Raw genomic sequence first — 14,117 nt, forward strand, 5'->3', positions numbered from 1 at the left:
TAAAGTAAAAAAAACAAAAAACAAAAACAAACAAAAAATACCTTTGAAATAAACAAGTAAAAGAGTTACCTATAAAAGATGCTGTTGTTTTGTGGTTCTAACGACAATATGAATGCGAGCTAAGATTTGCACATTTGATCAGATTTTTCTTTTATTAAAAGCTTGTCAATTCATGCATTTTATCGACTTTTATACCGGATGTGCTGAGAGGACAGATAACTATGTTACACCCTATACTTACCACTGCGTACCGAAGCCCAAATCTGGCTGCTGATAATATTGACATTATGATGTCCTTATCGGTCAATTTCCCTATAAAGCAAATATTAAGGTGAATATTGCTCACCTGTAATACCAGAAACCAGAAACAATGATGGCGTCGACTCAACGAAGAAGCAACTCTCTATCGATTGGGTAAGAATAAATATTCTAACCTTGTTCTTTTTGTTTAAAATATAATTAATATTGCTCACCTAAAAGCTCCTGATTATTAACAGGAACCGTATTAAAGGATCGGTATTTTGTCCCACATTTTGTGTTTGACGTTTTGTGTGCGTGTTTCCGTTGAGACAAACGCGACTTTTTTGTTCTCCGTTGCGTTTTGTCGCCACTAATTATAAGCTTCATTTGGGAATGTATTCTTTTTTTTACGTTTTTGACGCACCTAGAGGAAAATTCGCCACTATCATAGTCCTGATGCTGGCCTGTGTTCGGTGACCAACAATGAGATTGAGGTCAAAACTTAGCCAGTATGAATGAAATGTTTTACTATACATACTGTAACAATACAAATTGAACTATTGCAATTTCACTTGTTGAGACCATGGCACAAATTTTATATGCAATGGATTCAGTAACATCTTGGCTAACTGAAACACCATGCCCAATTAACTAAATCGTCTAGAAAACGAGTCAGTTTTGACATATTCGCGCAAATCAAGCTTACAGCGCGTATATGATCAGCAGTTGCATTTTGCTGTTCAAAAAGGGTCATTGCGTAAATGTGATATGCAATAGAATTAGTAATATCTTGGCTAATAGAAACAATTTACTTGGTTTCATTCCTAGTTCTGGTTCAAACGCTATGCCCGATTTTATTTAATCGTCCGAGTTAAGTCCCTTTTTTTGCCAATGTTTTTACCTTTCATGCTTATTTTCAAAGATTTCACATTGACATTAGTAAATAAATAATAATAATATTTATTTAAAAAGTATAAATTAAAATACCACTTCAAATGCTCCACTGACCAGATGGTTCATAATTCAACTCAATTCAGTCACTTTTGCTAAACAAAGACACAGAAGTGCTCAAAGCTGTTTTAGGACTACCTTTACACAATTGGTCATATCTTCGCTTGTAGATCACCGATTTTATTGAAACAAACGTGTTTGCCTAATACTTTTTTCTAAATTGTATAAATGTATTGTTACAACCTGTATTAGGTACATTGTACTCTTCATAGCCGCATCATTAGGAGGAGGAACAGGTGAGGTGATTCAGGAAACAGGATTGTTTGGTGAATTAATCAGCCCTGGTTACCCTGACACCTATCCAAACGAAGTAGACATACAATGGAACATTACTGTACCAGAGGGATATCAGATACGGCTTTATTTTACTGTGTTTGATGTGGAATATGGCGCAGATTGTGAATATGACTATTTAAAGGTAATCAAAAATTGTTGTTTTAATTGATTCAAACAAAAACTTTACTTGTTAGCTCTGATTTAAGACCTTTTTGTTGAAATTGGTTGAGAATTAAAGAAACAGTGATCTAAAACCTAAGGAAGAAACGAAATCAAAAGTTGCAATTTTGTGTTCTAATCAATGAAAGCACGACGCTAGTTTTAACGTGCTAATCAATGGAAGCACGGCGTTAGTTATCTTGTTAAAGAACGCCTTGTGTACAAATTAATAGGGCTTGCAATGGAGCAAACGGCAACTTTAAATTGGCATCTTCCTTGGGTTTTTGGATGTCGTGTCTTTATTTCTTGAACGATTTCAACGAATGAGGTCTTAAATTCGAGCTAAAAGACGCAGCTTGTTCCAATTATGACATACCTGTCTTTGTTTAGGATTTACTGAGGGGGGGGGGGTGAACATAACTGGTACCTTCATTTTTGGGCTTACTGTAGTAATCTACGTAGAAACAATAGGATGTAAATTTTCTCCACAAAATGAGCGTCACTCTCGCATTCCGAGAGTTGAAAAATTGACACCCGCGTTGAAATATTCATTTGTAACGTTAATGCAAAGTGTGGAGTTGTTGGTTGCCAAAAAGGGGTCAGATGTTTTTATGATGTGTTTATTATTTTAATAATGTGTAAAATATGATAAGGGTTCTGTTTTATTCTTACATAAGCTTTAGGAACTTTACTGTTTTTAAAATTTTAACCCATGTCCTGTCTTTACTCTCTCATTTCATCTTCTTTAATCTTTTATTAGTTCTTCTTCATTTTCCTTCTCTTTCATTATAAGAAAGTCAAACTAAACATTTCTAAAATTAACATCATTGTTTCTCACTCATTTCTAAAACATTTAGGTATCAAGTGGAGACCGCAAAATAGGCACATATTGTGGCACGAAAGAAATAATGAAGGAATACACACCTATAAATAAGATTGTGACGTCAAATCCGGATAACTACATGACAGTACAATTTCATAGCGATTTCTCCAATGATGTACAATTCAAAGGATTTGTCGCTCATTATTATGCCGATGGTAAGCCATTTTCCACAATGCATTTCTTCCATTTCAATTTTCTGTACATATTTGGTATGTAGTGAAACATATGGGTCGATAGTGACAAAAATTACCTCAATGAACATTCAGATGACCAGATCTTGGAAAAAATATTTATTTCTTGACTATCGACTCATGTTTAGCCGGTCTATTCTCAACATGAAAACAAAGGAACCTGTGCAAAGTAATAGGGGTGTCATTCGATTAAAATTAAGTGATTCATCATGTTGCAAAGGATTTGGGAGGGTAAGATATCTCTGAGACAAAAAAAAAGTATTGGATATCAAATATGTCGTTATCCAGGCTCCCAATATAAACTTTTACCAAGAGGTGGGGATGTTCACCCAGCCCTAGTTTAATTTGATGATTTTTGGTAATTATCTTGGGTAGTCCCAATATTTTAAGCAGATTTCTTCTATTGCATATCATATTGTGATATCTCTGGAAATGGTTCTACTTATTTTTATAGTTTTACTCAGATACCAAGTTGATACACAAAGAACACTTATTTTGAAAAGTCCAAAATCCACATGAAATAGCAAATGTCTGCAGGGAATAACAAATTCTATCAATGACAACATAATTTGATAGTACAGAAATAAATCAAATACTGGAACTTACGTTTCGTTAACACGACGTTTCGTCCGAAACCATCGGACATCATCAGGTGACTGAATTAGGTCGATTGGTCACGTGAGAGACGGCGATCAATTCCTTTCAGTGTCTGGTCCCACAAATTCTTACCACTTGTCGTTTCCTTCTCGCCTGGTTTCGTATGAAGCGTTGGGAAGTATTTGACCAGAACTAGACCCCGAATTATCATTGTTATGGGTATGCAAATTATAGTCTGTATGATACAACGGTTCTTCTTCTTAGCGTGTCCAAGCGCAGGGTCAAATGCGCCCGAGCCAATAGCTGACGCAGTGACGAGCAGAATCGTTGAATTCAGCTAGGTCCTCATGTGTGCAATGTTGCCCCATCTGTGGACACACCAACTGGTGTTCCATAGTCTGTGAAACCGTTCCACACTCACAGGTAGTGTTTTGTCCTGCAAAGCGACCTTACACCTTCCGACCCCTGATCTTAGTCTGTTGAGACACCGCCACTCAGGCCATGTGGAATCAGCTCCAGGTGGTAGCTGCTCACTGATACAACGGTAAGAAAATGATATTTTAATGTTGATCCAATAGTTGTTCAGCACTGTGTTTTCTTTGTGTTGTAAATAGATATTGACGAATGTGCTGATAAAAATGGCGGCTGTGAGCAACGTTGTCATAACTACGAATCAGGATACTTCTGTACCTGCCGGCTTGGATTTGAATTGATGGACGACCAACGGTCATGTATGGGTACGTATGAAGAAATGTTCCTTGCTTCGGTCGGCAGAGAACTTACTATTAGTATTACTGATCGAGAAGGGCGAGTGATAAGAAGTAACGATTCCAAAGATCTATATCATCTCTATGACCTACATTGACAAAGGTCTGTCCTCCCCAGCATGCAAATACGTGTGCGCCATTTTGTTTTCTACATGATACTATTCACGTGTATGTAATACTTATATATATACTTATTTGTATACAATACAAAAGTACACATTCACCATTTTAAATGTGTATCACATAGATAGAGCTCTTGCGCAATGTCACCGTCTAGATGACTTTCAATTCAAAATCACTCTACTGTACTGTGGAAACCCTGCAATTAATAAAGTTGAGTTGACGTACAGAGAAGTATTGAAGTAAAATTGTGAGCGGCATTTCGCAAACTCTAATAATAACCGTAGGCGAAACCACTAAAAACTCACTAATTGTACGAACTCCTGTCGTAAAAGCATATTCCACAAACTCTCCATTGTTCTCTAAGATCCCTCTGGATGACGTTCAGTAATAACGTAAAACAGCTGTTAATTCATCAATTCCATGTGTGGTAAAGTATTCTGTCACGAGGATGGTTGATCCTGTTCTTGTCAAGAAGGTATCCGGCAGTATAACGTCAGCATGCTACGCTTTTTGCGTAAGTCATTTTTTGTAATTTTGAGAACAAATTACAAAATATGGTTCAAGCATGCATTTAAACATATTTATTCACCAATCTTTGCACAAGAACTAATGATTATGATAAAAATGAAAGGGAATAATCCAAAATAATTAGGGTGATTACGTAACTGATGCATGCTTGAACCCCATTTTGTTCATTGTTCTCAAAATTACAAAAAAAATGACTTAGGCAATTAGCTTAGCAGCCTGACGATAATTGTTGTATTTCGTCGTATTAATCATTTAGCATTTTATCATACTTTTTACAGCCGAATGTCACAACATCACGTTTACCACGACAACAGGCGCCATTGAATCCATCGATTATCCAGAACCATATCCAAACAACGCGAAATGTGATTGGACGATATCAGTTGATGCTGGTTACGTCATCAATTTCGCGTTTGACTTCATGGATATAGAATCGCACCCTGATGTGGAATGTCCATATGACTTTCTTAAGGTACGAGCCTTTATCAGATAAACGACCCATCTCGAATTCGTCAGAAACAGGAAAGTTCATGGATTTTATTTGAACTAATTCGACAGAATTCATTTCTGGTAACTTTAATGCTGGGGCTTGTAGGTTACTCAAGCCTTTTTAAAATATGTGATGTGATCAAGTAAAATCAGTCGAAAATCGGAAATAGTGATTTTGAGATATAGCCAAACAAAGGAAGTATTTCTTTTTGTGTCCTATTGTTTGGAAACTCTTTAACTGCTCATATCTTTGGAACTGCTTGTCCAAATTTAATGGGGTTTTCTGCAAAATCTAGGTTTGCAAATGACGTTTACAATCCTATAACAAACTGAAAATTGAGTATGTCCGATTTCATGTCCGACTGATTTTGCTTGATCACACCATATATTTAGAAAATACAACATTTACCATGTACCATGTACAATGCCATTGGAGATTGCTTCATCTTGAAAACTTGTTCTCTTCGTTTTTATCAGTAATCAGTTACTTGACCGACATTCTCCCCTGTAGATTGAAGCAGATGGCATAGACTATGGCCCATACTGTGGTAGTCCACCAGATACTCCAGTGCCACCATCCATCATCACATCTGGCCATGAATTGCGGGTATTGTTCCGTTCAGATGGTTCACTTAACTTAAATGGATTCAGAGCCACGTATTATCTGACAGGTATTATTAATCTACGGATTTGTATTGCAAGTAACAAACTACCGTAAAAATTCGATAGTAAGCATAATTATATGCCTATTAACGAGTTGCTCGGACAATAATGAAGATGTAGGTTTGTTTGTTAAACTTTTTCATTTTTAAATTTTAATTTCTAATTTTTAATTTCACTATAAGTTCATTCTTGTCCGAGCAACTCGTTAACAGGCACATATGCTTATTATCGAATTTTTACGGTATTGTCCTAAATTGGATTCAGAATTTGTGTTCTTGATTCAAATCTTAAAATTAGTGCTTTAGCTGCAATTCTTAAGACCGTTTGGTATTTGATTGGTTAAAAACCAATTGCTATCGCCCAGCGATGTAGTGCAAATTCACCTTTAGTCAGTGATATATAGCTTTTTTCATCCATCGACAGTGGCCGCGTTGTCGCAAAACACGCTTGTTGAGGCACGCGTATGTAGCGTATTGTAGACGTATGCTATTTCACCAAACAACTCAACATGTTCCCTGACGACGCGGTGATTTAATTATGTTGCTTTAAGTTTTGATCAAAAGAAGATTGGATTGCATTATAGTTCACATAAAATAATAACGTTCCAAAGGCAATGGCGTGTACATTTATGGAATAATAGATAAAGTTTGATAAAGCGTTTGACATGATTGATTTTGTAAACAAACTCTGTAATTTATGTACCATTGTTAAGTAAGTAATAAAGATAACATACAAATAATACTTTGGTCAAGTTAAACATAATTGATCACATTTGGTAGTTTGCTTTTGGTACATCACGTACCGTTTATAAAAATTAAAGTGATTACTCCGCCCGCCCGAGTGTTTAGCCCCGCATGGACTCTCATGATGATCGGCATTACGAACACGGGGTTAAGGTATTTCAAAGAACCTCGTTTCTCTTCAGTTAACATCAGCTTGTTAATGTATTTGAATCTAAACCAGTGCCCCAGAAGGCGGGGTTCCTGCAGGATGGGAGGGGCTGTTTCTAATAACAGCATAAATTGAAAATGTGTATTTCCTGACAAAAACTTCCTCTATCCCCACTTTTCAAAGCCCAAGTGCACATTGAAATTAATTTTAGCATTTTTTATCGGTTTTAACGACCACAAAGCGAAACAAAAACAAAACAAAAACACACATTTCAGAAACATAGCGAAATGCATAATCCATAAGCATGATTAGTAAACAGCTTGATTATTTCAAACGATTGATTCGTGGCTTTCAAAATTTATGTATTTTCTATTATGTAACAGATGAAATTGGAACATTATTTTATTTGTTTTTATTTGTGAACGAAATTAATTGACATACCTTTTTGTTACTTACTATTTCATTTAAGCTAAACCTTGTATATCCATCGGAGCACCAACGTATGGCGTAATGAGGGGAAGCAACTTCACTTATACTCAACGAGTACGATTTAGTTGTAGAGAAGGCTATACTTTAGTAGGTTCTGAATGGAGAACGTGTATGGCAGATGGTAGTTGGTCCGGGGATGAGGCCGTATGTGAGCGTAAGTAGAACGTGTATGGCAGATGGTAGTTGGTCCGGGGATGAGGCCGTATGTGAGCGTAAGTAGAACGTGTATGGCAGATGGTAGTTGGTCCGGGGATGAGGCCGTATGTGAGCGTAAGTAGGAAATAATTATGGTTAATTTTATGTGTGTGGGGTCAATACTGCCATCCCAGTTGAGGTTGTGCATGTGATGTATCATACCGTAAATATGGCGGACTAAGCAAATCCATTCAACAAAAGCATGATTGCAATCTACCACGACAGTTCGTCTCACACATATATAACAAATGCACTAAGATCAAATAGGTTGATGACAACATTTGATTGAATGGACTGCACTGCGCCATGATTGCAGTGAAGGACACCGGTTCAAATCCATTGTTTGGAGCCAATCAATAATTTCACGCACAACCTCTATGCGTAGTGTGATCATAAAATCAATCGGAAGACAGATATGTAGATTTTCAGATATAGCCAACCAAAGACAGTAATTTCTTTTGTTGCATACTTTGGAAACACTTTAACTGTTCATATCTGTGGAACTAAATGTTCAATTTCAATGGAGTTTTCTGCAAAATGTAGCTTTGCAAATATTTTATATAATCATGTGAAAAACTGAAAATTGAATTGATTTTCGTTCATACAGTTGTGGATTGTGGAGAACCAAAGCCTCTCCGGAATGGTCACATTTTGTATTACAGTCGCAGAAACTTCACCTACACCAATAGCGTTGGCTACAAATGTGACGACTTATACGATCTAATTGCCATTATGAGTACCCGAACCTGCCAAGCCGATGGGACGTGGGAATTTGATGAACCTATTTGCGTACCAAGTAAGTGTTAAGTAATAGCCTGGACCTACCCTTATGTATTTGCAGGATCTACAATATAAAATAAGGTATGTAAATATCAAATATAGTTACTTCTCCATAGAAGTAATCTCCATAGTTACACCAGGTCTAAAGTGAGACCTAGTCTAAACTTGTTTTGTGCATACGGACAATAAAGTCTGATATAGAGGAATGTGTTGCAGCTTTAACCACTTTTTTAGGACATTGATGGACATAAAATGTGATTTGTGCCGTTTGGCAGTTCTTAATGTGTCGAATATTCCTATGAAATCAAGTATTTACTAACCACATCTTCAACCAAACTTATTTTGATCAATTTCAGAGTGTGGAGAAGCGAGCATCCAGCGTCGTGAACCTCCAAGAGGGCGCATCATCGGTGGTCGGGAAGTCGTACAAGGCTCGTGGCCATGGCAAACATTTATTTCCATCACTGCTCGAGAATCGGAATGGGACCGATCTTCTTCATTCTGTGGAGGGTCTTTGCTTAACGAGGAATGGGTGTTGACTGCAGCACATTGTGTGACAGGTGGAAACGCAGTTCATACGAGGTATTATGGTAATGCTATCCCAACAGATGCTATTGAATTAGTCGTTGGTCTACATGATAGGAATAACATGGATTCCAGGTCAGTTACAGTAAGTATAAATGTCATCAACGCAAACATCAAAATAGATCGGGCTTATGTTGTTTTCCACTATGTCTGCTTTACGGAAGGTGATCCAGTCTTTTCGTTACCAGTACTCTGGTAAACTATTCTCTATATATTTGTGCGTGTATATTTTACGCGTGCGATCAAAGTGGCGCATAAACACGAAAGAAATAACACTAAGCTAACGCAGCAAACACTGACCTCCAAAGGTAGTGCCGCTGACTGGAGGTAGTGAAATACAGTATAATAGACCAATCATGTATGAATGGCCAAGTGGTCCAAAAAACGCGTAAGATAAACGTGTAAGGTTACACGTGTAACCATCTTACACGTGTAAGGTTGCATCTTATACGCGTAGGATTGCATCTTATACGTGTAAGAATGAAGCGGGATTTTTAAATTGACGAATCACAGAGTAAGAAATCACAAACAACCAATCATCTCACTTGTAATAAACTTCAACCAATAATATGTAAAGACATTTTGTGATTTGTAACACCCAAGACTTCTTATATGTGTAAGATTTGGATTTTAGTGATGGACGATACGTGACATTATTGGCGGCGTACCGAGGATAAGGAGAGCTCGTCACCAAAATCGTAAACGAAGCATTTTCTTAATTTGTCTGCTTTACGGAAGGTGAAGGTTATTTCGTTATCAGTATTGTCGTAGATTATTCTCTATTACACCACTTTCAGTCAGCGGCACAAACTCAGCGTATTCTGCGTTTAGCGTAGCGTCACTTGATGCGCTGTGCATGCGTTTACGTATATGTAGACGCAATAAATAACGCTAAACTAAGCAGCACACTAAACTTCTAAGGTAGTGCCACTGACTGGATTTAATCAAATACAGATCAATCATGAGCAACAACATCTTGCCTTTAGTAGACATGTTTAGTTATATTGCACCTTTAGCTATACTCATATCAACAGCAATAGGGTATGCAAAATGTAAACTCTGTTGTTGAATTGCATTTCAGATTCACACAGATCAGATCATAGTACACCCAAACTACGAGGCGTCCAGCTATGATGCAGATATTGCCCTCCTTCATCTCAATGAAAGTGTAACTTTTACCGACTATATACGACCTCTATGTCTGCCTACTCAAAACCCTAATTCAGATCAAACGGTAAGTACTTGAAATTAATCGGCGAACTAAAAACATCATAGATGCCGTAAGAAGGAGCAAGAAAACGATCAACCGAAATGTGGTCTGAATAATTATTGTAAACCATGCCTATAATCCACATCTTTTAACCAATACCAACTGTGGATGAAATTATATTATAAATGGCGTCTAAATATTTGTAAATCATAAACCAATGCTTGTACTAACATCTTGACACTTGCATTTTGGTACGACGTGAGACAAGTTTCCTTGTGTACGACGTGAGACAAGTTTCCTTGTGTGCGACGTGAGACGAGATTCCTCGTTATTATAGGTTGAGTTTTACTATACTTGATTTCAGGTTGGTAATGAAGACACACGTGTAGATCATGATACATCTGGAGTGCTTACTGGCTGGGGTTTTACGGAGACGGGTGCTCAGTCAGATGTATTGAAAGAGGTTTATGTACCACTTGTCAGTCGAGAAACTTGCAGAGCATCAACTGAACACGTCGTCACTAGCAACATGGTCTGTGCTGGTGCTACAGAAGGTACAGTGCATAATGTTATGTAGAAAGCATTATATTAAATTAGAAACAATATCCTATACTGGTCATTTACCTATTATTTTGCTGGTTAAACTGATCAGAAACAATAGTACACACATCTTAAAGCCTCAAAATAGATCTTTGAATTTTTTTCTTCCAAATCTGATGGTTTGATCGATGTGCAGTGTTTACAAAAAGGCCTATTCCAACTTACACCTAATATAGTGAAGGTTCATATACAGGGTGACCCCCCCCCCAAAAAAAAGAGGCCCCTCATTGCACCCTCTTTTTCTCCTATTTCTGAAAAGTTGATCAAATATATTTTGGTATGTAAAAACTTTGAGTCGTTAGCTTTAATAAACCAAAACAATTATATCAATCGGCTCACAACTTTTGAAGATATGCTCTTAAAGAAATGTACCCGTTTTTCACTCTGTCCACGGAGAAGGTTTCGTTACTTCAAAGATTAAAAAGGAGTACACATACCATGCATGAATATCAAACATTCCTCAATGATAACTTTATAAAATAACTTTATTAATGGAATGGGCTTTACCGGTGGGTTTATGTGCAATGGATTTTGTTAATAGTGTCATTAATTTGTGGGTAAAATGAATGCCGAATGGGACTTCTTTTGCTTTACTTGCAATTACTTATTTTTTCTTGGTTATTTATGCCTTTTTGTTTGATTATATTTCTTACTTTCTTACTTTGTTGTTTCTTGCTTCCTTTTTTTTACAACATAAGTCATTTCTCTTTTTAGGATAAAAGGTAGCCCTAAAAGGCTGTTTGGTTTGTCTTTAGTTCTTCTGAAGTGAGTTTACTGTGCTGCTCTGCCCTCTACCTGGTTGCCTCCTTGGCGAATACAGGTTTCAGCCCTGGTCCTCATTGCATCAACTGCGTTGCGTACCATCCTTGTGCGCCGGATACTTGTGAATGCATTTAGTAATACGTTTGCGAAGATCTTGGATTTTGCCACAAAGGAAAAAAATCATGTGTTGTGAGGTCTGGTGATCGTGCAGGCCACTCCACAGCATGAGCCATCCCAACCACTCTGTTTGCTATCCGTGGCCAGAGTGAAAAACGGGTACTTTTATTCAAAAGGGCATATCTTCAAAAGTTCTGTGCCGATTGAAATCATTGTTTTGGTTTATTAAAGCTTCTTTACATACCAAAATATATTTAATCAACTTTTCAGAAATAGGAGAAAAAGAGGGCGCAATGAGGGGCCTCTTTTTTTTTTGGGACACCCTGTTTACGGTGGTTCAAAAAACAAAATTAGTTTTGAAATTTTCCACGTAAACTAATGAAGGAACGTGTCATTAACTAGCAAATATTGTCGGTCTGTTACAATCTGCAGGCAGTAGTGACTAGTTGATTGTCTTCTTCACACTTGGATGGTTTAGGTGTTTCTAGAAGACTCGTAAATTGTACCAGACACCATATAGATTCCATTAAGATCGCTAAAAAGGAGAATAAAATGCTTAACAGAAATATCAAGAAGCCAATAACAATCAAGAAGGAACAACTAGTCAAATTCAACAGGCAGGGCCGAGATCTTCCTAAAATGTATGTTCTAGAAACACCTTAACCATCTAGGTGTGAAGACGACAATCAACTTGTCACTACTGTCTGAGGCTGGTAACAGATCGTTACTAAAAGTATTTTCAAAGTAAATGAAACTTTCTTTCATTTATTAAGTTCAGAATTCTTAAAGCAAATCCAATTTTGATGTTACATAACTCGATCAATGACAGTTTCGTGCTAACACCTAGCACATTCTGAAATAATTGAATGACCAATCCCTGCACCTCGACGGCTGCTACCTGCTGGAGCTGACGTTGGTGGCGCTGTCGGTTTTAGGACTTGGTCATATATGTGTGGAAGAAAGTAGTTCCCTTCGTCTCTGTTTCTTTCATTTGTTTCAAAAATAGTTTTATTTGCTCAAATTTGTATTTGAATATTTGTCTAGTCGTAGGAATTCAGAAAAAGTAACGCGTTACCTGTCTATATTGTTCTTGAGAGCCCAAAAGTCAAATCGAAATCAAAATCTCAACAGAAGTACATCGATTTGTGTAATATAATTTCTCTCTCAACAAGCCATACGCATTATAAATGACAGCAAGTTAAACCGATCTGGAATATTTTGCTTTTTATTTGATCTAGGTGGCAGTGATTCGTGTAAAGGTGACAGTGGAGGCGCTCTGATGTTTGTTAATTCCACCATCCTCCCAGATCGCTTCTATGCCTATGGGATAGTGTCTTGGGGTGACGTTGATTGTGGCAGTGCTGGGACATATGGAGTCTACACGAGGGTGGAAAATTACGCCAACTGGGTTCTCACTAATTCGTTCATCGATAGAAGAAACTAATCATTGATAAACACTTTTATATTAAATTAACATATTAACGAGGTGTTTTTTCTATTCAAACTTGGGCAGTATTGCTTACAGATTTACTGTCCGTAATTACAGTCACATGAGATCACACTACTAAATCAGGTCCAACCCTATCTGACTGAAGAAATAACAACCAGTGTTTCTAATTGCTTACTACACCATTTTAATGGAAAACAAAGTTTGAAATGAAGGCTGTTGTGCCCATTGTTTAGTGATGGGTGTGCCCGGGGATGTTTTCCTTATCATCCAAGCATAAAAAGATATACAATATACAATTTTACAATTCTGACATTTTAGTAAGGGTTTTTTTGTCCCATGCACCAAATGACATCACAACATAGAGGGGTTGTACGCTTTGGTATGGTTTACATCATGTTCAATGCACCACTGCGAAAAATCGAGCAGCTCAACTGCCAAACAAATGCTTGTTCTAAAGTAATAATAATAATGATAATAATAATGTGAATTTCTAATGCGTAATACAGAGATTATCTTACACTACATAATAAAAATTAATTTACATAACACCTTAATCTAGACATGAACAACTATCAATAGGTGAACAAAAATATAGTAAAAAACATCAGTAAAATGTTTCTTTCATTAAATGAGTTTTTAAAGAACTTTTAAACTGTGAAACTGTGCTAAAGATGTACTTAATTTAATGTGTGTTGGCAGAGTATTCCAGAGACGCGGTGAAGCAATTTAAAAAGCCCTGTCCCCCATGCATGTTTTGAACGAGGCTCGCAGAGAAGTGATTTGTTACTGGAACGGAGCATACGAGGAGGGTTATATGGTTGGAGGAGACATTTGATATATTCCCCCGGGGATATATTCTGGCGCAAGATCATTTAGTGATTTAAAAGCAATGAGCAACAATTTGTACACAATTCTGTAACCAACCGGCAGCCAATCATGATGCAGTCATGTCTACAGTAAATTCATCTCGACCTTTGCAGGACTTAAACCCCATTAAAAGCTATTAAACCAAGATAACACTCATTGAAACAGCTCAACTGATTAAATCGGATCTTCTCTGGTTGTGCACATGTGTCTGTTTTACATGTGCGATATCGCAATAAAGCTGGTA

The 14,117-nt window shown here is 37.0% G+C and overlaps 1 protein-coding gene across 1 annotated transcript; it reads left to right on the plus strand.

Annotated features, from left to right (window-relative positions):
• Nucleotides 1–3: 3 nt before the first annotated feature.
• On the plus strand, nt 4–13,181 carry LOC140156658 (mannan-binding lectin serine protease 1-like). Its single transcript, XM_072179595.1, has 12 exons — nt 4–414; nt 1,444–1,669; nt 2,544–2,724; nt 3,972–4,094; nt 5,054–5,247; nt 5,776–5,935; nt 7,288–7,461; nt 8,110–8,298; nt 8,639–8,952; nt 9,949–10,101; nt 10,442–10,631; nt 12,795–13,181. The coding sequence occupies exons 1-12, from the start codon at nt 371–373 to the stop codon at nt 12,998–13,000; spliced, it is 2,154 nt and encodes a 717-aa protein (XP_072035696.1). The 5' UTR covers nt 4–370; the 3' UTR covers nt 13,001–13,181.
• Nucleotides 13,182–14,117: the final 936 nt, after the last annotated feature.

Source organism: Amphiura filiformis, chromosome 7 (assembly GCF_039555335.1).
Source record: "Amphiura filiformis chromosome 7, Afil_fr2py, whole genome shotgun sequence".
Taxonomy (NCBI): domain Eukaryota; kingdom Metazoa; phylum Echinodermata; class Ophiuroidea; order Amphilepidida; family Amphiuridae; genus Amphiura; species Amphiura filiformis.

Bases quoted from the DNA above. Each gene is read 5' to 3' on its own strand.
- LOC140156658 (XM_072179595.1), top strand. From the start codon at position 371: ATGATGGCGTCGACTCAACGAAGAAGCAACTCTCTATCGATTGG. The intron at 2,725-3,971 runs GTAAGCCATTTT...TGTTGTAAATAG, and splicing joins CGCTCATTATTATGCCGATG to ATATTGACGAATGTGCTGAT. The intron at 8,953-9,948 runs GTAAGTATAAAT...ATTGCATTTCAG, and splicing joins TGGATTCCAGGTCAGTTACA to ATTCACACAGATCAGATCAT.